The sequence below is a fragment of the Elephas maximus genome, chromosome X, assembly GCF_024166365.1.
Source record: "Elephas maximus indicus isolate mEleMax1 chromosome X, mEleMax1 primary haplotype, whole genome shotgun sequence".
In the NCBI taxonomy this organism is placed as follows: domain Eukaryota; kingdom Metazoa; phylum Chordata; class Mammalia; order Proboscidea; family Elephantidae; genus Elephas; species Elephas maximus.
The window spans coordinates 173,288,839-173,314,046 of record NC_064846.1 but is presented as its reverse complement, the minus strand read 5'-3'; the positions used below and the strand labels follow the sequence as shown (position 1 = coordinate 173,314,046).

General features: G+C 43.4%; 1 protein-coding gene across 6 annotated transcripts in view; it reads right to left on the bottom strand.

The window, feature by feature from the left end:
* PNPLA4 (patatin like phospholipase domain containing 4) overlaps positions 1-25,208 on the bottom strand; it is a 265,224-nt gene that overhangs the window by 111,982 nt on the left and 128,034 nt on the right. For 3 of the 6 annotated variants that reach the window (XM_049872303.1, XM_049872305.1, XM_049872304.1), the window contains 2 exons: positions 4,761-4,919; positions 4,126-4,548 (listed from right to left, as the gene is read on the bottom strand). The exons of 1 other annotated variant lie outside the window; for it this stretch is intronic. In XM_049872303.1, coding sequence (XP_049728260.1) covers positions 4,201-4,548; positions 4,761-4,919 — 507 coding nt within the window. In that variant the 3' untranslated portion in view covers positions 4,126-4,200. Of the gene's footprint in view, positions 1-4,125; positions 4,549-4,644; positions 4,920-25,208 lie in introns of those variants that run through there. 2 more of the 6 variants (XM_049872306.1, XM_049872307.1) reach the window with 2 other exon arrangements.

Below are 25,208 nucleotides of genomic sequence, written 5' to 3'. Positions count from 1 at the left end.
GAAACCCTATGGTGCAGTTTTACTCTGTCCTATAAGGTGGCTATGAGTCGAAATTGACTTGATGGCAAAGGGTTTTTTTTTAAAGCCTGGTGCAAAGGATTAAACGCTTGACTACTAGCCTAAAGGTTGGCAGTTCGAACCCACCCAGGCGCCTCAGAAGACAGGCCAGGCGATCTGCTTCTGAATGGTCACAGCCCTGAAAACCCTACGGAGCACAGTTCTACCGTGCACATTGGGTCGCCATGACCTGGAGTCAACGGCAACTAACAACGAAGTCTTCCTAGCTCACCTGCCCCGGTGCCAGAAATTACAATCAAAGGTATAGTTTCTTGAGGTCCAGGTGGCTTTTCAGGAAGGGCTTTTTGTCTTTCTTTTTAACCTACGTATATAAGGTTGTCAGGGCTACAGTTGTCTCGGGCAACTGAAAAGCAAGTTTTATGTTGCTGCTTGGGAAGGCAAGCTGGAAGGAAAGGGTCGCCAGAGAGGACAGCCAACGTTAGCGTGTCTACCTTGTAACTACGCACAGGCTGGGTCAGTGGTTCCCAAACTATGTCAGGTCACAGGGCCCTTACAATCTAAGTGAATTTTTTTCATGATGTCCCTAGGCCTAAAGAAAGACCTAACAGTTCTGTTTATTAAGATTTAGGCCCAAACAACTCAATAAGTACGTATGCCCTAACAATCTAGTAGCTAGAGTTCTTGGGTGGTGCACATGGTTAAGATGCTCAACTACTAATGGAAAGGTTGGAGGATCGAGTCCACCCAGAGGCACCTCAGAAGAAAGGGCTGGCAATCTACTTCTGAAGAATCAGCCATTGAAAACCCGACGGAGCACAGCTCTACTCTGACACACGTGGGGTTGCCGTGAGTTGGAACGTACTTGACAGCAACCGGTTTGGTTTGGTTTCCTTGTTTGTGCTGTAAATATATAGTAGCCATATTAGGCTTAGGGCTAAGTCAAATGTTTTAATGAGAAATATAATTTTCCTTCTCCCACTTCCCCACCTTTCAGCCTCCCACTCAGGACTCAGACTTCAGGGCCAAGTTCATTCATTAACTTGTTTTCAAATTTTGAGCTCATGAAACACTCTAGAGCATGAAGGTCCAGGTCTTTACGGGAGTTGTGACTCAGATAAAATTATTTTGCCCGCTCAGTTGTAATTTAAGGAGCCCTGGTGGAGCAGTGGTCAAGTGCGTGGTTGCTAACTAAAAGGTCAGCAGTTCTAACGCACCAGCCGCTCCACAGGAGACAAGACGTGGTAGTCGGCTTCCCAAACGACTGGAGCCCTGGTGGTGCAGCAGATAAGTGCTCGGCTGCTAACCAAAAGGCCAGCAGTTCAAACCCACCAGCTGCTCCAAGGAAGAAAGATGTGGCAGTCTGTTTCTGTAAAGACTAGAGTCTTGAAAACCCTGTGGGGCAGTTCTCCTCTGTCCTACAGGGTCGCTACGAGTAGAAATCAACTCAAGGGCAGAGGGTTTGATTTGGTTTAGTTGTAATTTGGGTCCAAGAATCTAGGAGTTAAGTAAGAACCTAATAATTGCTCTGCTGTGCATATTATACTATATATCAACACTTCCATAGTGAGTACAATGTACATATCACTGCTTTTCCAAGTTATATGAATTACTACATTCTGTCCCGAGATTTTGTGAATCTCGTAGCGCAGTACCTTAACTGGCATTTCCATTTTACTATCCTGTGCTCTGACAACAACACTGCCTGGCCTGTCCAGCCTGTGTCATTCAGGATAATTTTAACGGGACTGGCCTTCTAATATACTGAAATAACACACCTAATATACTGAAATTTCTGTGGGAAAGATATGTGTGAGCCGCATTTAAAACTGAACAGAGAAGGAATTTTTGGCTTGTTGGAGGTAGAGGGGCTGTCAGTGGAATCCAGGCCAAGGTTGCAGAATTAAAATAAAGAAACAAATAAATAATCCCAGAGAGGGAAAAAAGACACAAGGTCAAAATTCCCCCGGCCACATACCTGGAACCAGCTGCTACGTTCAATGCAAAGGCATGGTCCACAAATGGTTTGTGTTGGACTACTAACATAAAGGTGGGTGGTTCAAACCCACCCAGAAGTGCCATGGAAGAAAGGGCTGGCAATCTGCTTCTATAAAGATCACAGCCAAGAATGGAGCAGAGTTCTAGTCTGACACACATGGGGTCACCATGAGTCAGAGTCGACATGATGGCAATGGGTTTGGGTTTTATTTTGAGTTTGTTTCGATGACACACATGGGATTGCATTGAGTCGAAGTGGAGTCTGCAGCAACGGGTTTGGGTTTTTTTTTGTTTTGTTTTTCCTTTTTTGATGAATCATAAAGAACGGTGCACTTCATTAAACTGTTTTAAAGGGTAAATTTTTATGAGACTGTAAGTTGTTATTTGAATTTTTGAGTAAAACCAGTTGGAGAGGAGTAAAAAATCGCAATACCAATTTAAAATCAAACATAATCTGGCATTAGAATCTAGGGGAAAGTGATTTTATCCCTTGACTTCTTCTGGAGTTAGTAAGTCATATTTATGAAATAATTAAGAATAAAATACTTAATAACTGTAATTCTCCCTTTTATCTATCAATATCTTTTACCCGCCTATATGTTTTTTATATGTATGGTTTTGCTGCTTGGATATTTTTTATTTTCCAGAAGGATTAAGGATAATTTACAGCAAGAAGCCCTGGGTGGTACAAACGGTTAAAGCGCCCGGATGCTAACTGAAAATTCGGAGATTCGAGTCTGCCCAGACGTGCCTCAGAAGAAAGGCTTGGTGATCTACTTCCCAAAACTCAGCCATTGAAAGCTGTGCAGAGCCCAGTTCTCCTCCGACACCCACGCGAGTGCCGGAAGCCAGGGCTGACTCAACGGCAGCTGGTGGTGGGAGCGTAGTGGGGTCAGCAAACTTCCTCTGTAAGGGGTCAGGCAGCAAATATTTTAGGCACGATGGTCTCTGTTGCTACAACTACTTAACTCTGCCGCGGTAGCCCCAGTGCAGCCATGAACAGCACATCGACGAATGGCTGTGATTGTGTCCCAATAAACAGTATTCTGTAAATACGCCCACGTTGAATAAAAACACGTGGCAGGATGGGTTTGCAGACACCTCTGATGTTGCGCTGCGTTTGACTGCCTCAAAGGTCAACACAGCAATAAACCTTCATCATCTCATGAGTTCTCATGTGCTGTAATATTGGTGTGCTGTGGTTTAGATGAGGGACTCAGGCTCAGGGAAGAAGCTGGCTGCAGGTGAAGTGGCTAGCCCTGCAATGCAGCGGATACTGGTGTTTAAAGCCACGCCTGCTGCTCCACACAGCCCCTGAGCTTCCCACTCCGCCATACTGAAATGGAGTCCACTGAGCTGCCCTGTAGCTTGCTCTTAAACTTTTGTCAACAACATTCGCTTCCTTGGGATCAGTTGGTGAACAAACAAATTAAGAAGGGCTAGCCGTTTCCCCACATCCCTAGCAGACACGGTAGGGATATAAAAAGGTCTTGGATATGAATGATTCAGGAAGAGAGATACGTAAATTGCCAGTTTCTTCTTCTCAAGAAGGATATCTTCATTGGCCTTGGCTTTCTTGCCAAGGCCTTCACACAGTGACTTCCAAATCCACCAAGTTGTACGCTAACTTTTGTTGACAGAATGCTCGCTGCTATTATTCACATCTCGATGCCTGTCGTTTCTCCATAGCACCAAAGTTTATTGATTGCTTGTCATTTCTAAATCCTTCATCTTTTGACTACCGCAAAGTCCTCTCTTGGGTCTGCTTATCCTCTAATCATGGCTTGGTGAATAGGAACTAAATAAATGATTGTTCCTTGCAGAGACAAAGTAATTTTCCATTTTAGAAATACTCTATTTCTTTCCATCTAGCCTCAGAATCTTTTTTTTTTTTTTAATTGTTCAGAATCCTGGAGGCATAGAACTAAGACGAAATACCAGGGATTGTCAATTCCATAATAAGAAGCCAAAAAGTACACACATAAATCCAATTAACATTTTGCTTTCGCTACATAGCAAAATAACTGCACAGACTACTATGGTACTGTATTCAAATTCCAATATATATTTAAGTAAAGAGAAAGACATATACATAGATATAAATATATATGTATCATAAATGGGTGCTTATACATATATTTTTGTTGTTGTTGTGTGCCATTGAGTCGATTCCAACTAATGGCAATCCTATGTGACATAGGATTTTCTAGACTGCCCCATAGGGTTTTCTACACTGTCATCTTTATGGGACCAGACCACCAGGTCCTTCTCCAGAGGTTTTTTTTTTTTTCTCCTTTTGCTTAGGAGCCATGTACTTAACCATCGCACCACCAGGGCTCCATAGATATAGACATGGGTATGGCTATAGATGGAGAAGTACAGGTAGAGACAGATAGAGATATAAAAAATAAAACAAACCCGTCGCTGTTCAGTCGATTCCAACTCATAGCGATCATACAGGTACAGATAAAGATGTATTACGTGTTGTCGTTGTTCTGTTAGGTGCCGTAGAGTCAGTTCCCACGCATGGTGACCCTGTGTACAAGAGAACAAAACATGGCCCGGTCCTGCGCCATCCTCACAATCACTGTTATGCTTGAGCCCGCTGTTGCAGCCACTGTGTCAACCCACCTCGTTGAGGGTCTTCTTCTCTTTCACCAACACCGTACTTTACCAAGCATACTGTCCTTCTCCAGGGACTGGTCCCTCCTGACAGCATGTCTAAAGTATGTGAGACGAAGTCTTACCATCCTGGCTTCTAAGAAGCATTCTGGCTGTACTTTCAAAACGGGTTTGTTCATTCTTCTGGCAGTCCATGGTATATTCAATATTCTTTGCCAACACCACAATTCAAAGGCATCAACTCTTCTTTGGTCTTTATTCATTGTCCAGCTTTCACATACATACTATATATAGAAAATATAACAAACAAGTTATAAACATATCCCAGAAATATAGCGGTTTCAAAGTTTTGTTTTCAAATGCCTACATTTCTGTCTCACATTTAGTGATGCCGACTGTTGCGTTCGTACGCTTTGACTGTCCCATTTATAGCTCCTAGCTAAATATAAAAAACGAGAATCGATGTTCAGCACCACTCATACAAGCATTTACAGTTTCCTGAAGAAGAATTAGGAGGAGGAGAAAGAATAAGAGGAGAAGGCAAAGGAGGAGGAGGAAATAGACAAAAAAAAAAAAAAAAAAGATCTAAAAACCAAGAAAACAGGAACAAAAGGAACATGATGGTATGTTAGCCTTCACTTTGATCCACTACAATTCTCATTAGATACATTGCCCTGGGCTTATTAAAAATGCCTTGATTTCTTCAACATATTGTGACCTTAGGCCAGTGCTGATGATCTCGGCTTAGCTAACAGCTGACCATGGTGAGGTTTCCCCCACACAAGACCCACCAAGAAATCAGGACTCTCAAGTAGGAACCAAGGAGGGATGGTACTACTGATCCTTAGCAACTTCACCCACAGCACCTTTTGAAGACTGATGTTAGCCACAAAGTTGGAAGTTTGAGTCTACCCACAGGCATCTAGGAAGAAAGGCCTGGCAATCTACTATGGAGTGCAGTTCTGCTTTGACACACATGAGGTCACCATGAATCAGAGTTAACTAGACAATTAGTTTGATTTTGGAATCCCTGGGTGGTGCAGATGGCTAAACACGTGGCTTCTAACCAAAAGGTTGGATGTTCAAGCCCACCTAGAGGCACCTCGGAAGAAAGGTCTGGCAATCTACTTCCAAAAAATCAGCCATTGGGAACCCTATGGGGCAAGTGGTGGTTCTTCACTGTGTAAGTCAAAGGGCTACTTGGGAATGCAACACTATTTGAATCTATACCCTTTGTGGGTATGGAAACGTGGCACAGAGAAGTTGAGCTTGATGCTCCATTACAGGAGTCTGGATCCAGAAACTTAAAAAACTGACCTTTCCTTAACTTTATTCCTCTCACCTCATGCCAATACTAAACCAGGTAAGCATGAATAACTCTCTCAGTTGGGTTGGGGTTTGAGAGGAAGTTTATAAATGGCAATCTATGAGACAGAGTAATTTCATCATCATTAATTAATATTTATCGTCCAGCTCGACAAGAAAAGTGCTTTGTTAGACAAATAAGCGATTTGCTACGTACGTTCATTCTGCAGGCTCGCTCAATGTGCGCCACGTGTCAGCCACTGTGAGCCGACAGACACAAAAGACCAAATTCTCGGCTTCAGGGCGCTTGGTCTGGTTGAGAAGTTGACAAGAAAATGAGCAAAGAGTGCAGCCTGGTAAGGACTCTGATAAATATTTTCACAGGGCTACTGTTACTACAAAGTTCTTGGTGATGCAAATGGCTAACGTGCTCCCCAAAACCCGTATCTCCTGTCTTACCATCAGCAAAACAGCAGACAAATACTAATGCACAGATGTTTTACAAAATACCTGGCCAGGCCGCCTCAGAACTGTCAAGGTCATCCAAAACAAGGAAAGTCTGAGAAGCTGTCACAGCCAAGAGGAGCCTTCAGAGACACGACGACTGAATGTAACGTGGGATCAGAATGAGACCTTGGGACGTGAGAGGACATTAGATAACAACTAAAGGATTACATCCTCTGGTGAAGCCAAAAAGCCATTCCAACTCATAGCAACCATACAGGGCAGAGTAGGACTGTCCCACAGGGTTTTCAAGGAGTGCCTAGTGGATTTGAACTGCCGACCTTTTGATTAGCAGCTGAGCTCTTAAGCACTGTGCCAAACTACCCCCCTAAAAACTTGGGTGCCATTGAATTGACCTCAATTCATGATGACCCCATGTGTGTCAGAGTAGAACTGCTCCACAGGGTTTTTCAATAGAAGATTGACAGGCCTTTCTTCCGAGGTGCCCCTGGATGATCTTGAACCTCCAGTCTTTCAGGTCGCAGCTCGTTAACTGTTTGTACCACCCAGAGACTCCGGTATTATAAATGTTGTTGATAGGTGCCGTCAAGTTGGTTCCCACACATGGCCACCCTAAGTACAACAGAACGAAACACTGCCTGGTCCTGCGCCATCCTCACAATCGCTGTTATGCTTGAGCCCACTGTTGCAGCCACTCTGTCAGTCCATCTCGTTGAGGGTCTTCCTCCTTTTCAATGAATATTTCAATATTACAATATTTTGATATTATAAATAGTAGGGGAAAAAAGACATTAAAATTACTTCCCATCCTTATTTTAATGCATCGTGCTTTCACTAGAAAATTTTTCAAATGTAAAATTCATCATAAGTGTCACCAGATGTTTTGTGATGTTTCTCATTACATGTAACACCATGGGCGTGTGGGCAGGAATATGGAGAGGGACCAGAAGTGAGAACAAAGACAGTAGAAAGTCATTTTCTCAAGAACTGCCTTCACAGATTCCCCCAGTGGCTGAGCAGAGATCAGGGAATCCTTCCCGGGAGATGAATGACTCCTCTCCCAGTCAGATTCCAAGTCCTTTCCACAGCTCATATACAGGGAAAACGGGTTCATTATCAGGTGCCAACTCAGAAGCCTGGTACTGTTCGCAAGAAACTTGCACGGGTCACCTAGTATCCTACAGAGCTTTAATAAAACTTGAATCTGGATTCACACTTTAAACAATTATCAGGTTTTCCATGCACTTTATAACTTACTTTTTAAAAAATTTTCCTTATTGTGCTATACATATGTATGTATTATTATGGTATTATATATATGATTATTTTTAATGTAAATATATATATATACATCACAAAAAAAGAAACCATCACTTTCAAGTGGATTCTGACTCACAGAGACCCTACAGGACAGAAGTGCCCCGTAGGGTTTCCAAAGAGCAGCTGGTGGATTTGAACTACTAACCTTTTGATGAACAGCCATATCTCTTAATTACTGTGCTACCAGGGCTCTATAGACACACACATACACACACACAAAGAGAGAGAGAGAGATTTATCTCAAGGAAATGGCTCATGCGGTTGTATGCGGTTGTAGAGGCTGGAAATTCCCAAGTCCATGGGTCAGGTATCAGGCTGGAGGCTTCCCCTGACTCATAGCTGCAGGGCCTGATTAACCCAAGATCAGCAGCTCAGATGACAGGCTGCTGGCTCAAGTCCCAAGAACTGGAGGTCAGGTTATAATGAGCTGAATACACGATCCAGAGCAGAGCAAAAACCAGAAAGTCCACCTATGTTGGATGCAGGCCACACCCCCAAGGAAAGGCTCTTCAACTGATTGACTGCTCACAGCAGATCTCATCATGGAAGTGATTACATTATATCAGTTCTCATCATGGAGATGATTACATCATGACATAACTGCCAAACCACTGAGAATCACGGCCCAGCCAAGTTGACATACAACCTTAAGCATCACAATATATATTTATATAAATGTTATACATATAAATATATACATACACACCACGATAAGAAAAACAAGAACTTGCTTTGGCCATTTGACTCTGGTTTCTGAAAATAGTCTGAGCAATTAAGGTAACTCTTTGTTTTCTAAGTAGGAGGTACACAGGCCCCACATCTGAGGAACCGACTTCAGGAACGGAGGAGGCCTTAATGCAGTCATGCATATCCATGGATTGGATCCATCATAACTCTCCATTAAGGCCATTGGGGTCCTAATGACTAGGGGACCCGGGACCTTGGTGATAACTCGTTGGGGCCTCCTGGATGGGAGAGAACAACCAGGCACTCATGCACAGGAGAGGGAGCGGCTCGTCCCTGAGGAAGAAGAAGGCCCCTGGCCGGGACCTCTCCCAGACCTTGCCTGATGGATGCATCTCTTCGCTTGTATTTTTTCTGGTTGAAATAAATGTGTAACTGTCTCCATGAATTTAGTGAGGCGTTCTAGAGAATTAACGAACCCACGGGGGAAATGAGCCAGCAGGGGTGGGCAGCACAGGGTGGATTTCCACAGAGCCAGCTGAGAAAAGCTGCATGGGCAGTTGATGAAAAAGGACAGGGTCCTTCTAGCTTGTGACCTACTCCCAGGGAACTAGAGGGCCAGAGAGAGAGAGGAATTGCCCCGGAAGTGCCTGGTGACTAGGTATGGATAGAGATGTAGGAAGGTGAGCCCTGGGAACTGGATTCATGCTGATCCTTGCCATGCAGGTAGTGATAGGGGTGGGGTCAGGCCATCTTGTCCTTCGATAGTGTCTCAGGAGGTGTGTTAGAGTGGAGGTGATCACAGGAAAGCCCGTAGAAGCCACAGCATCAGGGGTTGTTCTGTGAGAGTGGAGGTGTCACAGGGAAGCCTGCAGAAGCCACGGCATCAGGGATTGTTCTGTGAGAGTGGAGGCGACCATGGGGAAGCCTGCAGAAGCCACAGCATCAGGGGTTGTTCTGTGAGAGTGGAGGTGATCACGGGAAGCCTGCAGAAGCCACGGCATCAGGGGTTGTTCTGTGAGAGTGGGGGTGATCACAGGGAAGCCTGCAGAAGCCACGGCATCAGGGGTTGTTTTGTGAGAGTGGGGGTGATCACGGGGAAGCCTGCAGAAGCCACGGCATCAGGGGTTGTTCTGTGAGAGTGGAGGTGATCATGGGGAAGCCTGCAGAAGCCACGGCACCAGGGGTTGTTCTTTTAGAATCTCTGTACCACCACCAAGTGCTGACCCCTGCACCGGCATCTCCTCTGAAACGTTAATTAAGGAAGAGCATGGGAAGTTAAAAAGCCTGCAAAAGTGGTCTATACCACAGCTATTCTGGATACACTTGGACGTCTCTACAAGGCCACTCACTCAGAATAAGGCAAAACTGTTTACTGATGGAACTAATATATTCCTTTTCAACCTAAGCTGGTTTAAGGAACCAAGTACAAAGTCATTCAAAATCTCCCCTTAGTAGCCTGAGGCAGTAACCCCAAAACAATGCTGCCCAACGAGATTCATAAACAAAGCCTTAATGACACCCAGGTATTACTCCTATTAGGTCAATGGATCAAAACAGAAGCGCCTTTGAGGAGAGCCCTATGCTTGAACTCAGAGCTGTGCGTTATTGTAGACATACGACTCGACGGAAGGTAAGACCAGAGTATTAGGGTAATTTAGAAACCTCTGAGAATTCACCTGTGCCTGGCTGACCTTTGCATGTGTCTTTGGGTCATTATACTCTTCTTATGTGGTTTACTCTCTTGGAAGAGAAATGTATTTCCATTTCTCCAGAGGTTGTATTTTGTTGATGAGCTGTTTCATCCAACGATGGCAGTATTCAAAGACCATGAAAACCACATGAGATAGAGAATATCACCAGAGGTGATATGCTCCTGCTGTCTTCACGTGACTACTTAGTCACTGCACCACGTACATCCTGAACTAGGATCTTGTCTTCGGAGGGCAGCAGATGAGAGGCAGGGACCTATATCTCATAGAATTCACTAATAGAAAATTAACTCCCATCAGTCTTTGTTATTCTTGTTAGTTGCCACTGAGTCAACCCCAACTCATGGCGACCTCAAGTACAACAGAATAAAGCGTTGCCCCGTCTAGCACCATCTTCATACATGTTGGTATGTTTGAGCTCATGGCTGTGGCTATTGTGCCAATCCGCTCATTGAGGGTTTCCCTTGTTTTTGCTGACCCTCACCGTACCCATTATACTTATGTTTTTATGCACCCTCTTTATCCTTCTCTAGAGTGTGACTAGACAAATGGATTCCAGGAAAATGGGAGTACAGTTCTCTAAAACTCTGACACGTTTTACATATAGGCACATGGTTCTCTGTGACCAATGAAATAAACAAAGCATAGACCAGCAGCACAAGTAATTTTAGATTTGTTCTGTACGCTCTTCATTTTTCTCGCTGGGGGATAAGAGAACAACTGACCAGGCTGACCAAGGCTCCTGTGATTCCCAACATTAAGCCCTGCGTTCACTGCTGTAACAACTATTTGTACAGCGGCTGACCCCACATACATGTTCCCTATATTGTAACAAGTCTATTGAATTGATGGCTGACTTGGTACATACAACTAAGCCAAAGCCCTTACCACCGAATCATTTCCTACTCCTGGCGACCCCATATACGTGCTCCATAGGGTCTTCAATGGCTGATTTTTCAGAGGTAGATCATCAGGCCTTTTTTTCAAGGCGCCTCTGGGGGGACTCAAACCTCCAGCCTTTAGGTTAGCAGCTGAGTACATTAACCATCTGCATCACCCAGCGACTCCTGGTATATGCCATAACCAAAAATATAAATTAAAATTAAAAAATCAAACCCATTGCCATTGAGTTGATCCTGACTCATGTTGCTGCTGCTGTTAGGTGCTGCCGAGTCGGTTCCGACTCCTAGCAACTCTACACACAACAGAAGGAAACACTGCCAGGTCCGGTGCCATCCTCACAACCTTCATTATGCTTGAGCCCATTGTTGCATCTCCTGTGTCAGTCCATCTCTTTGAGGGTCTCCCTCTTTTCCACTGACCCTCTACTTTACTAAGCATGATGTCCTTCTCCAGGGACCGATCCCTTCTGACAACATGTCCAAAGTATGTGAGACGCAGTCTTGTCATCCTTGCTTCTAAGGAGCATTCTGGCTGTACTTCCTTCAAGACAGATTTGTTCGTTCTTTTGGCCATCCATGGTGTATTCAACATTCTTTGCCAACACCATAACTCAAATGCATCAATTCTTCTTCATTCTTCCTTATTCATTGCCCAGCTTTTGCTGTTTTTCTGACTCGTAGTAGTGCTTTATTTAAAGAAGTACAACCCAAACACACAAAAACGCATTAGAAAGAATTCCAAGAACACATTTAAAAGTCCGTCACACACAGGTTAATTCTCAGAGGCTTCGTTTATGTGTCTGAAAGAACATTCAAAGGGGTCCCGTGTATATGAGGACGGCGCAGACCCAGGCAGGGTTTTGTTTTGCTGTGCATAGAGTAGCCATGAGTTGGAATCGACTCCATGGCACCTAACAATAACCACAAAACAAGGTACGGTTTTCAGGAACACTTCTAATTCCCTGAATTCTGCCTCATCCCATATTCTAGACTCTTTCACCAACATTTCCCTTGAAACCATCCCTCCTTCCTCCCTTCTCACTTGAATGCTACTCCCAGCTCACAAATCTACTAAAGCAAAACACACACACACACACACACACACACACACACACGCACGCACCATTTATCATCAATTCTGAATCATGGTGGTTCCACGTATGTCGGAGTAGAACTGCGCTCCATAGAGTTTTCAGTGGGTGATTTTTTAGAAGTAGATCGCCAGGTCTTTTTTCTGAGGTGCCTCTGGGTGAACCTCCAAACTTTCCTTTAGCAGCCGAGCATATAAACCGATTGTACCACCCAGGGATTCTGAGGTAGAAGAGGTGTACACGTTCTTGTTTGTGTAGATCATACTTGGTGATTTGGGGCTTAGTTTTGCTCTTTTGGGGGTTCCTCTGCTTTATGTTAGAGCTGAAGATATGCCTGCCTGGGTTTACCATTCTGCCCTGCATTTATATTGCCAATTGTCAGAGGCAATGGGCTATAGGCAAACATGGGCTATAGGCAAACAAAACTCTCTAAATCACTGCCCCCAAGGGCGCCATTAATGGGCCAGCACCAGTGCGAGTCCTGGCTTTCAGGTCTTCAGATCCACCATTATCAGCAGGGAGTCAGACATAAGAGTATGAGCCAAGATCACGGAGCTTTCCCATGCTATGAGACTTGGAGGAATCACAAATATCTTGGAGGACTATGTCACGATTTAAATAGCTCTCTACCAGCTGGGCTAATAACTGATCATGGGGTCCTCTAGGAAAGGCTCAAAGACATATGCAAAGCCGTTACAAGACTGCCTGAAACCAGGAAGGCAACTTTGCAATCCAATGAGATGTGTCTTTCGACCTCAGGCAGATCAACAGTGGTCAAGCTGAGAAGCGGAACAGAGATTGTCGTGGGGCTGTAGGGAGGAGAGGAGACAACTCTAGAGGGCAATAAGGCTTGAACAGATATAGAAACAGTGCCAAGTCGAGTTCAGCTCAGAAAAGAAGAGCTGTGTCTTTGTTTACAGTCAAGGCAAGGCACCTGGGGCTACCGCACTATACTGTACCTGTTGCTGTCCAGTCGATTCTGACTCATAGCTTGCAAACAGCACCGACCACAGCACATTTAGCTCAGAGTCATGGAAGTTAAGATCAGACACCAGCGATACATTACTCTGTAAACACTGTTATTTCTAGCTCTTTGTGGAGAGCTCTAGCTCCTTGGCTTTCTGGTAAGGGCTGTGTTTGAACATTTCCAATCTTGTTGCACACCCATTTGTCGGAATCCAAGAGGTATCGACAGCAGAGAACGGAACTATGAATTCGCTTGTTTGAGAAGAAGCTGAATGGTACGAATGACACAACCTGTGTCAGGTGGCCCAAAATGAACTTTAAAATGCATGTGAGGGATACAGCATAAGAAAAAAAGACGGAAACAAAAAAACAAGGAAGAATCTTTGTATTCAATAAGTAGAGAATATAAAGTGGTGACAAAATTAGGTGCTAGGCGTCTTAGTTACCCAGTGCTGCTGTAACAGGAATATCACAAATGAGTGGTTGTAAGGAAGGGAAATTTATTCTCTCACAGTTCTGGAAGCTAAAAGTCCAAATCGGCGTGTCAGCAGTGTTGATTCCTTTCTTGTCAGCAGCTTGGGAAGTTTCTTGGTTCCTTGCGATCTTTAATTTACATGGCCTCGTTCTTCCCCTGTGTGTGTGTGTGCTCTGTGTGTGTGTCTCTGTGTCTAAGCTGCTCTTTTCATAACTCAGAAGCACTTAGCTTTAGAGTCCACCGCTACTTGGGTGTGGTCTAATTAACGTAACAAAAAATCCCTGTTTCTGAACAGGATTACACCCAAAAGTTTAGGGGTTTAGGATTCCAACACATATTTGGTGGGGCAGGGGGACAGAATTCAGTCTAGAACTTTCCATCCCTTGGCCCCTCAAGTTCATTTCCTTCCCACAATCACCCAACACATCACCCCTAAAAGCCTTAACCCATTCGCATCAATGCCAAGTCCAAAATCTCATCTCTGAATCCTCTACATCAAATACTGGTGAGACTCTGGGTGTGCTCCATCCTCGAGCAAAATTCCTCATTGTCTGTGGGCCTGTGAAACCTAGAATATGAGATACTTGTTTCCAAAGGGCAGTGCTGGAACAGGCGTAAGGTGAGACATTTCCATTCCAAAAGGGAGAATCCAGAGGTGGCAAGGAGGAGGTCATGGCTACCAAGCAAGTCCACAGTCCAAAAGGGCAAATCTCATGAGTGCTCAGGGTTAAAAATATTCCTCTGTTCTCCATGCACATCTGGCCGTGGTTTCCCTACAGATAGGAGCAAATTAGCTTCTTCCAGAAGAGAACACCCTGCTGGAAACTGGCCTGAAAGTCAATAACACACATTTGTATTGACTCAGGCTGCTAAAGAGGTTGATGTTAGGTTTCTTCCCTGGATATATTTTTTAATCACTTAGGATATGGGGAAAATGAGGTGTCTTCTGGAATTGATGTGAGTTGTAAAGTGTCGTATATCAGCAAGAAAGGGGAAATAAAGCCAGGCAAGCAAAGTCTTAGGCTTTCAAGATTCAAATAATACTAGATACTCCTTGAATGGCCAACTAACTGAAGGTGACCAAAAAAAAAACAGCAAAAGACTTTGGTTAGCAGCCGTAGCACTTAACCACTGTGCCACCAGGTTTCCAGGTAGGGTGACAGTATCAAGGAATACCAGTATTTTGTTTTTTGACATTTATTTACTTTTTTATTGTCTAAAGAAGCATGTTAGGTCTATTCCAATGATGGTGACTCTACCCTCCCCCCGCCAAAGTAATTGCCTCTCGCAGAGCCTAAGGCATTTTCTTTAAATATTCTTATTAACAGCAGACTTTCCCATGGAGTCTAGATTTCATGTTTGAAATGAGGGAAAGAAACTTTATTTGGGGGTGGGGGGTGGGAGTGTACTTATATAAGAGATGCAAAAAGTTGAGGAAACATCATTTGTAATAAAGAGGGGGCAGTAGCTGTCACAACATATAACTGCTGTCTTCTAAATCTCTACCCGTGTTCTGAGGTACGATGAGATAATACTCACCCTCCAGCCATGTCCCTATCTGTCCAGGTAACTTTACCTGGGTGGGTGGCACAAACAGTTAATGTGCTCGGCTGCTAACCTGGTGATCTACTTCCAAAAACTCAGCCACTGAGAAGCCTATGGAGCACCGTTCTACTCTGGGACATGTGGAGAGCCATGAGCCAAATGGACTGATGGCAACTGGTTTAATTTGGGTTTTGTTCTAGAGGTGACTAGGCTCTCGGCTGCCTTAGTCAAACCTACAGCCACCACTCCCTATGCAACGATGTCTTGGAATTTTCTGTTTCAGACAAAGTGTGCAGGGAGGAGCCAGGCCACGCCAAGGTTCTCATGCTAGTCACATATGGAAGGAAGTGGTACATGTGTTTGACAAACATGAAAACAGGCAGGGGTGTCCAATGATCTATTTCATTTGATGCTCTCCTCTCTATCTGATGCCATGAGACCAGAGGAACTGGATGGTGCCCTGCTACCATTACTGAACATTTTGATCAAAGATTCTAGTCAAGATTCCTGATCAAAAGGGAGGGAAAATGCAGAGCAGAATTTAAAATTTGCATGAAATCCAGACTTTCTGGAGCCATGGAGGCTGAATGAACCCCCAAAACTGTTGCCCTGAATAATCTTTACGCCTTAAACCTTAAAGCAAAAATATCTCCTGAAGAGGAAAAGGAGAACTTTAGTCACAAAGTCAAGTCAGAGAAGGAGATGGAGGCTTGAAGATGCCATTGATCCCAATTCTGGTTTTCTAGGCTTCCTCCAAACCAAGAGACAATGGAGATGGGAGGAGGAGGCACAGCAGCAGCAGCTGTACAGGGGAGGCTCAATTGAAGCATCTGCTCTTTGCTGTGCTTGAGGAATTCAACCCTTTGCAGCCCCTGCTGTAAAGCCAGTTGTGTCTCAAGGACCAGGGGATGGCACCATTTCCCCGTGGAACTACTGACATCGGCCCCGCCAAGAGCCTGGAGGTCAAACGAGGTTTAAAAAGACTCTGTCTCCATTCAGGATAGAACGCAAGAAGAAACCTGAGCAAACACTGAGTGAGAAGTGTTCTGCTGTTCTCTGCATTTGTCAGTGACTTATATCTAAGGGACTGAAACAAAAGCGGCAACAAGGGGCTGAAACATGGCAAAGATTGTGAGGATGGCACAGGACCGGACAATGTTTTGATGTGTTATACGTAAGGTCTCTGTGAGCTGCAGCCAACTCCACAGCAGGTAATACCAAACACAAGGTTATCCCTGATTCAGCTGCGTGGAGACGGGCACCATGTCTTCATAGGAGGAATGTCAAAAGGATGGAGTCTCTGAGTGGTGCGAAGAGTGAACACCCTTGGCTGCTAACGCAAAGGTCGAAGGCTCCAGTCCACTCAGAGGTGCTTCAGAGGCCTGGCAATCTACTTCCAAAAAATCAGCCACTGAACATTATGCAAGTGAAACCAGTCAGCTGCAAAAGGACAACTATTGTATGAGACCACTATTATAAGAACTTAATAAATGGTTTAAACACAGAAGAAAATATCCTTTGATGGTTATGAGGGTGGACAGGGAGGGAGAGGGGTATTCACTAATTAGACAGTAGACAAGAACTATTTTAGGTGACAGGAAAGACAACACACAATGCAGGGGAGATCAGCACAAGTGGACTAAACCAAAGCAAAAGAGGTTTCCTGAATACAACAGAACACTTCTAAGGCCAGGGTAGCAGGGGTGAGGGTTTGGGGACCATGGTTTCAGGGGACATCTAGGTCAACTGGCATATCAAAATGTATTAAGAAAACATTCTGCATCCCATCTTAGTGAGCAGCATCTGGGGTCTTAAACAATAGCAAGCAGCCATCTAAGATGCATCAATTGGTCTCAATCCACCTGGATCAAAGGAGAATGAAGAACACCAAGGACACAAGGTAATTATGAGCCCAGGAGACAGAAAGGGCCACATAAACCAGAGACTACATCATCCTGAGACCAGAATAACTAGATGGTGCCTGGCTACAACCGATGACTGCCCTGACAGGGAACACAACAGAGAACCCCTGAGGGAGCAGGAGTGCAGTGGGATGCAGACTCCAAATTCTTGTAAAAAGACCAGACTTAATGGTCTGACTGAGACTTGTAGGACCCTGGTGGTCATGGTCCCCAGACCTTCTGTTAGCCTAAGACTGGAACCATTCCCAAAGCCAATTCTTCAAACAGGGATTGGACTGGACTATAAGACAGAAAATGATACTGGTGAGGAGTGAGCTTCTTGGATCAAGTAGACACTTGAGACTATGTGGGCAAGTCCTGTCTGGAAACTAGATGAGAAGGTAGAGGGGGACAGGAGCTGGTTGAATGGACATGGGAAATACAGGGAAGAGAGAAGTGTGCTTTCTCATTAGGGGGAGAACAGCTAGGGTCACATAGTAAGGTCTGTACAAATTTTTTGTGAGAGACTGACTTGATTTGTAAACTTTCACTTAAAGCACAATTAAAAAAAAATCAGCCACTGAAAACCTTACGGAGCACAGTTCTACTCTGACACACATGGGGGTCATCACGAGTCCGGGTTGATTCAATGGCGACTGTTAGCAAAGCGATACAAGTGGGTGCTGGGAGGCATGACCCACCAGCCACCAATATGAATGCAATCTGCAGCATTTCTTTTTGAAATGACCCTGGACGAGAACATGGCCAGCATCTTGATTTCTGAAATGCATGTCTTAAGTCCCTAGAGTGACACCTTTCATTGCAGTTTATATCTGCTGAAAAGCTAAGATTTGGAAAAAGGAAAAAACATAAAGGAAAATCTACAGTAAACCCTAAATTTTGACTATATATATATATATTTTTTTTTTTTACCAAAACTTTACAGATTTTGCTATCCTGCAGTTAAGTCTATTTATCTGTTTGTTGACTGGTTTCTTTTAATTTATTGGGTTACATGTATTTCAATAAGTAATAAATGCATATGGCACAAAATTCAAAGGCACGTAGTGAAACATAAGGCTCCTTTTTACATCGTCCGCCTTGACACCACTCAGTTCCACGCCCCGAAATCAACCATGTTCCTATATTTACAAAACATTCATTTTTTCATGGGTTTATTCTACTTAAATCAAATACTTGGGATGACATGAGAAGGAAACCCACAGAGTTGGGGAGGTGGCTGATATTTATTTGATTATAGCACCCTTGGAAGTCAGCAACTGACAATGCCACCTTCTGCCACCTCGGAGATTAGAAAGGTAAGTGGCAGAGGGAGAAAGAAGAAGAACTTGGAAATGTATACAGATAAGAACCAAGAAACCCTACCACCATCCATCCTTCTGAGCTGCAAAGGACCCTGCAGTGTGGCAGCCTGGAGCATGACAAACGACCAGTCTGGCCACCCAGAGCATTTGAAAGAGTAGTTTTTTAAGGGCAGATAAAATAGTAATCATGTCCATAGATTATTTAACTAATGCATGATGCCAGTGTATCGTGTCACCATCGGTCCTACATAGACACTTATCTGGAACGCTACAGAGCGACTGCTACGGCAATAGCAAGCAGACATGGGCTTGTGGGGAGGCAGAAAAATGTACTGAGGAACACACAGCATCTGCGACTCATGTCGGCAGCACACTTGGGGCAGAAGCCAGCCTGCAGTGGGTTGAGGACTAATAGACCAGAAAGAGCAAGGAATACACAACTTTGTGAATAAGTTCTGGAGTCCCTGGGTGGTGTAAATGGTGAATGCAGTCAGCTGCTATCCAAAAGGTTGGAGGTTTAAGTCCACCCAGGGGTGCCTCAGAAGAAAGGCCTGGCACTCTACTTCTGAAAAGTCAGCTACCGAACACCCTGTTGAGCACAGTTCTATTCTGACACACAAGGGTCACCATGAGTCAGAATTAACTCAACAGCAACTGGTCACTGGAGAACACGTTTGGCTGAGAAGGAGGAAGAAGTAGCTAGAGGGGGTTATACGACCAAAAGTCTTGTTTTTATTTATTTTTCTTAAACAGGAAAGACTTGAACATCAGCCTTTCCTACAAGCCATCTTACTGTTGGAATAGAGCAACTATTTAGGAAGTCATTCTCCTGCAATTATAGAGAGACCTCAGTCCCTCACACTCTGGGGCATAGATGACTGAGGAGGAGCTGATAACAACAGCTATCACTGACTGATCCCTCCCTCACACCATATCCTGCTCTGAATCCCTGCCTCACACCGTTGCCTGCTCTGAATACCTGCCTCACACCACACTCTGTCTCCTTTACACATATTATGCCATTTCATCTTCACAACAATCCATTTGGGTACCATTGTTGTACCTGCTGTAGAGATGAAAAAACTGAGGTCTAAAGAGATTAGCTCATTTTCTGCAAGTCACACAAATAATAAGTGGCAAGGCTGGTTTCAGACCCCGAGCAACCTGGTTACAGAAGCTACCACACTACTCCCACTTACATCTGAGCCTCACACACAGAAACTTCAGGAACTAGTGGGAGTGTGCATGTATATTCAATCATAGAGACTGATCGTGTTGTTATCAGTAGAGTCCATGAAGACAGGGGCTAAACTGTTGGCCTGTGTCTCTCCAGTGCACCCTCGTTTGAATATTTCATTGTAAATGCAATTAATCTTCTTATCATCAGAAAAGCACTTCAAAATTCCACTGAGAAGCCAGTGATGAAACTCTAGAGATAACACAGACTTACTCAGGTTGTGTCCTTTGTTCACACAATTTGTCACTGGTTAACTAGTTGTCACCGAGAAGACTACAACTGATGGCAACCCCACGTGTGTCAGAGTCCAGCAGTACTCCGTAGGTTTTTCAGTGGCAGATATTTGGGAAGTAGATCACCACGCCTTTCTTTCAAGGCAGCTGTGAGTAGATTCAAACCTTGACTATTCCTACTTGGTTACTCACATCCTGGGCACCGTGTTTCAGTTTTTATTTCCACACACTCTTCCCTTTGTTCAACATTCTTCATCTTAGCCATCATCTCTTTCAGCTTGTCTTCTGGTCCACTTACTCTTTTCCCTAATATTTCATTGTTACTTCAACGTTCTCTTCATTATTTCAACAGGCTTCTACCAATTTATATTTCCTGAAATTTTAACTTTTGATTAAGGCAACTGTTGCTGTTGTTTGGTGCTATTGATTTTGCTTCCTAGGGACTAGGGACCCCCAAGTGATGCAGCAGAACTGCCCCATAGGGTTTCCCAGGCTGTAGTCTCTACGGAAGCAGATAGCCAGGTTTTTGTCCTGGGGAGCCGCTGGGTGGATTGGAATCAACAACCTTTTGTTTAGCAGCTGAGCGCTTGACCATTGCGACACCAAGGCTCCTTCAACTAGGCAATAAATCCTCAGAAATAAGACATTCCTGCAAGGAGTAACTATTTACCAGTCGCTTTAAGATACCAATTGAGAAGCTTGCTTTCCTGTATTCCCAGAACGTGAGAAATTACTTTGGCTAAAATGTTACATGTGAAAATCATATCCAGTGAAATCACTTAATTACACAATTAATATCTGAACGTGGTATGTACGTCTATCAATCTACCCCCATCTGGAAATCATCTGGCCAAGCATGTAGAGTAATTAATTGGCTTGTCTTATTTATAATAACAATACCTGACCATTGGTTTATTCTAAATTTCCATTTGTACATCAGATTACAAACTCAACTGCTGATTCAGGAATTCAGTGTTTAGAAATGCAACATACCTCTGTTATTTCATCAAAGGTCATTCAGTAAAAGGTAATAGAGGTTTAGTGTCAGAAAAAAAAAATCTCTTTAAACAAACATAGTTCCCGAAATTTGGAACTTGAAAGCAATGTATTTACTTATAATAACAAAATGAAAAACTTAATCTCTACAAATGTCTTATATTATTTGTACTCCAAGATATCCCAAAGTATTTTTATTTGCAATATTCCAAAGCTAAGAAGTGCTTCTTTTCTGCTTTCCTCCCCAGTGAGTGTGTGCATTTTATGTACCAAATGGAAAATTAAATCCCTGAGTGAGAAAGATTTCATATAAAAAGATATATGATTTCTTTTTGTAATAAAAGTAGAAAATATAAAGTCAGGAATTGAATTGTTTCCTCAGATATCCTTTCTTTCAAAACCATTTTTATAAGTTATTTTTTCTTGGTTCCCTGTGTCACTTATATTTTCTCTGATGTCTTTGCAATGATACCGCTCAGCCAATACCTGAATGATGTCATCCCTACGGGTCACATGAGCAGGTAACCATAGCAATCAACAGCACAGGTAACGGCTCTGATGTTGTACAGATTCATGAGCCCTTAAATGAGACCTTCTCCATTTGAAGAAAAGGAAACAGCTTTTTACCCTCAAGAATTAGGAATACCGAATATTTTACGTGGCACGATTATATGTACAAAACGATTGCGTTGAAATGAATGTAAGAATAAACAAAAAGCAGCAAATACTGAGCCATAAGGAGAAACAGAGTCCTGATACATGCTACAACATGGGTGAACCCTGAAAACATGCTGAGCCAAGTCAGTTGGTCACAAAAGGACAAAAATACTATATGATCCCACTGATACGAAATACCTAGAATACGAAAGTATACAGAGATCAGTATTTAATAGTGGTGCCCTTTTGGTGCAGTGGTTAAGAACTTGGCTGCTAACCAAAAGGTCAGCAGTTGGAATTCACCAGCGGCTCCTTGGAAACCCTGTGGGGCAATTCTACTCTGTCCTGTGGGGTCACTATGAATTGGAATCCATTCAATGGCAACTGGTTTGGTTTGGTAACAGGGGTGGGAGGAAGGGATAAGGGAGGAAGCATTGTTTAGTTAGCACTGAGATTCTGTTTATGGTGATGGGAAATTTGGTACTGGGTACTGGCAATGGTTACAACATGATATAATTGATGCCATTGAATTTACATGGGAAAGACGTTGATTTGGCAAAAGTTGGGTTATCTATATTTTTACAACAGTAAAAAATGCGAGGAAAAAGATGCAGCTAATAAAATGAAATTTCTAGCCTGAAAAGTCATAAATGTACATTGTACATTGAAAGAGAGAATCTATAAACCCTCTACTTCAGATTAGTGGAAGGGGTCCAACCAAAAAACCAAATCCACTGTCGAGTTGATTCCAACTCATTGGGACCCCATCGGGTTTAAAGCCTGTAAATCTCTATGGAAGCAGGTTGCCACATCTTTCTCCCAAAGAGGGGCTGGTGGTTTCTAACCGCCAACCTTTCGGTTAGCGGTCGATCACTTTAGCCACTGCGAGGAATAGCTGGAATTACATACAATTCGAAGGTATATACACGTTCCTGACTTTAAGAATGTGCAACTCAGGAACTAGAGTAAGTGTGCTCTGCAAAGGTGAAGTGCTGCGAAGTGAAGCCTAAATCATCGCAAATTCTCAATTAGTCAGATCGGTCACAGTGAGGTTTTATTGTAGGAGAGGAAGACCTTGATTAATGTGTACCGCTTAATCGGGCAATTGCAGAAGTGGCTTTTTATCAGATGTGGAGCCTGGATTAACAGCTGGTTTCCTGTTCCAGACTTCCTGAAGCTCAGTTAAACGTGCCAACGCAACAGAAGGAAATTATAAGGCTCTGATCTAAACTTTTAGGGTGTGAAGAAGCCTTGGTGGCACAGTGGTTAAACCCTTGGCTGCTAACTGAAAGGTCTGTAGTTCGAACCCACCTAACACTCCGCAGGAGAAAAGACCTGGAAATTTGCACTCTTAAAAATGACAGCCTAGAAGACCCTATGGGGCTGTTCTACTCTGTCCTATAGGGTCACTATGAATCAGAACAGGCTCCACAGCAACAGGTTTGTTGGTTTTTTTTTTTTTTTTAATTATAGCATACGTTTCCCAAGGAAATACAAAACAACCAAAAAATTTTACCAGCGATAAACTTTATTCTTGCTCTGACCATCTTATTTTTCTCCTTAAAAAAGGTCAACTAATTTCCTTATGAATAACATTTAATTATGCGCTTCTCCACCAGTTCAATCCAGTCTATTTTCATTGTCACCCCCTCCTTTTGATCATTCATCACTTGTAAGAATTGGCGTTCAGCTCTCACTGCTTCTACATTGTCTGTATATCCAAGGATGCGCCAAGTTCCTGTGCCCCTAGGTCCCCTCAGAGCCAATCTTTGTCAAGGGACCGCCATCAAAACTCTCTGCAGATAGTTCATCTTGCCTCTTTCCTTTTTGCTTCTATATTACATACCAGTTTCAATTTAAGACCCGCTACAGTGGTGTAGGAGTAAAGAGCTATGGCTGCTAACCAAAAGGTCAGCAGTTCGAATCTACCAGCCGCTCCTTGGAAACCCTATGGGGCAGTTCTACTTTGTCCTATAGGGTCGCTATGAGTCAGAATCTGCTTGACGGCCATGGGTTAATGGGTACAGATTTGCTTATTTCATCTGAAGTGAGATTATACAGTATTTGTTGTTTTACGACTGACTGACTTCACTCAGCATGAGTGGTTAAGTGCTACGGCTGCTAACCAAAAGGTTGGCAGTTTGAATCCACCAGGTGCTCCTTGGAAACTCTATGGGGCAGTTCTACTCCGTCCTCTAGGGTCGCTATGAGTCGGAATAAGCTCGATGGCAATGGGTTTTGTTTTGGGTTTTTGAGGCTTTTAAGATTGGGGTGGAGGGTGCTGGACGAGAAAAACTCAGACAAAACTGACAGGGAATGCATTTTTTTCCTCTGTTTTATGCTTTTGCTTACTGCCAGCCCTGGTGACTTGGAAACACGGAAAGAGGTGGATATTTACCTTCAACTGCAAACACTTAGTAGGCAGGGCAATAGATTCTATTTCGGGGTGATTTATACTGTGCCTATCACATGCCAATATCAATAAACATTCATCAAAGTAAACACGGAGTTCTGACTTCTAAATTCTAAATGAACACTTGACACAAAACACATTCATCAAGCAGCAGCACCGTGCTAGTCATGGTAATTGTTCAGCCGATCCCAAATTATAGCCCTTATTCCTATGAAATTGCATCTCTCTCCCGGTGCGTGCAAGCTGCAATGATGTGCTTTCCCTCGGTGTGCACTGCTACGTTCGTTAAAATGCATTCGATTTCTCTTTAATTTGTAAACCTAAGCAAGCAGTCAGTAGTATTCTCTGCAACCTATTTATCTACGTGCCTCTGTAGCTAGTGTGCCATGCCATTTCTCCACAGGAAATGGATATTCCTTTGCCAATCCTAGATAATTAAGCTGCGCTCCTGCCCTCGTCTAATTTGCCCGAGCACACACCAATTTCAACACCTATTTTTGTTTTCTATTATTTCTCTTCCACCTCCCCCCCACGCGCCATTTCCCCATGAGATAAAATCACACGTTCAAACACACTTCAAAACATATATGTTAATACTTATTTTAAAACCGCGCCCATTTTCAGAGAAGCAGTTTTGGATTATAAATATATTTGAGCCAAGGGGAAAAATGCAAAACCAATATTTCTCTTTGCGTTTATGTTTCCAATCTAAAAGCCATTAATTTTTTATGTTCACCCTAAAAGCAGTTTCTTTTCCATCTAGACAGTGCCCAAGATTAACAGGGAACTTTAACCAATAAAGACAGGAAGTGGTTTCTTTCTTTTTTAAATAATACTGACTTGAAGATAACTGGTTAAAGAAAGACTTGGGAAGCCTGGCATTATGTATCATGCTTGCAGCTCTGTTTGCCATATTTTATTTAGTAACGGCGGAAAAAGCACTCCGGGGGTTTTTCTTTTTTTTTGTTATAAAAATATATACCACACAGCATTTGCCAATTCTGCATTTTTGGGGTGTGTAATTTAGTGATATCAATTACGTTAGTTGTGGTGTGCCATCGTTATGCTCGTGGTTACTGTTGGGTGCTGTCAAATGGATTCTGACTCATAGCAATCCCACGTGACAGAGTAGAATGGCCTCTTAGGATTTTCCAGGTTGAAATCTTTAGGAGCAAATAACTAGGTCTTTCTCTGGCAAAGTCGTTGGCAGGGTTCGAACTGTCAACCTCTCGGTTAACAGCCAAGCACTTAACTGTTGCGACACCTGGGTTCCTTCCGTTATCCTTAAATGATGTCATATTTTCTATCACCATAAACAGAAACTCATGGCTTCTCCAACAATGCCT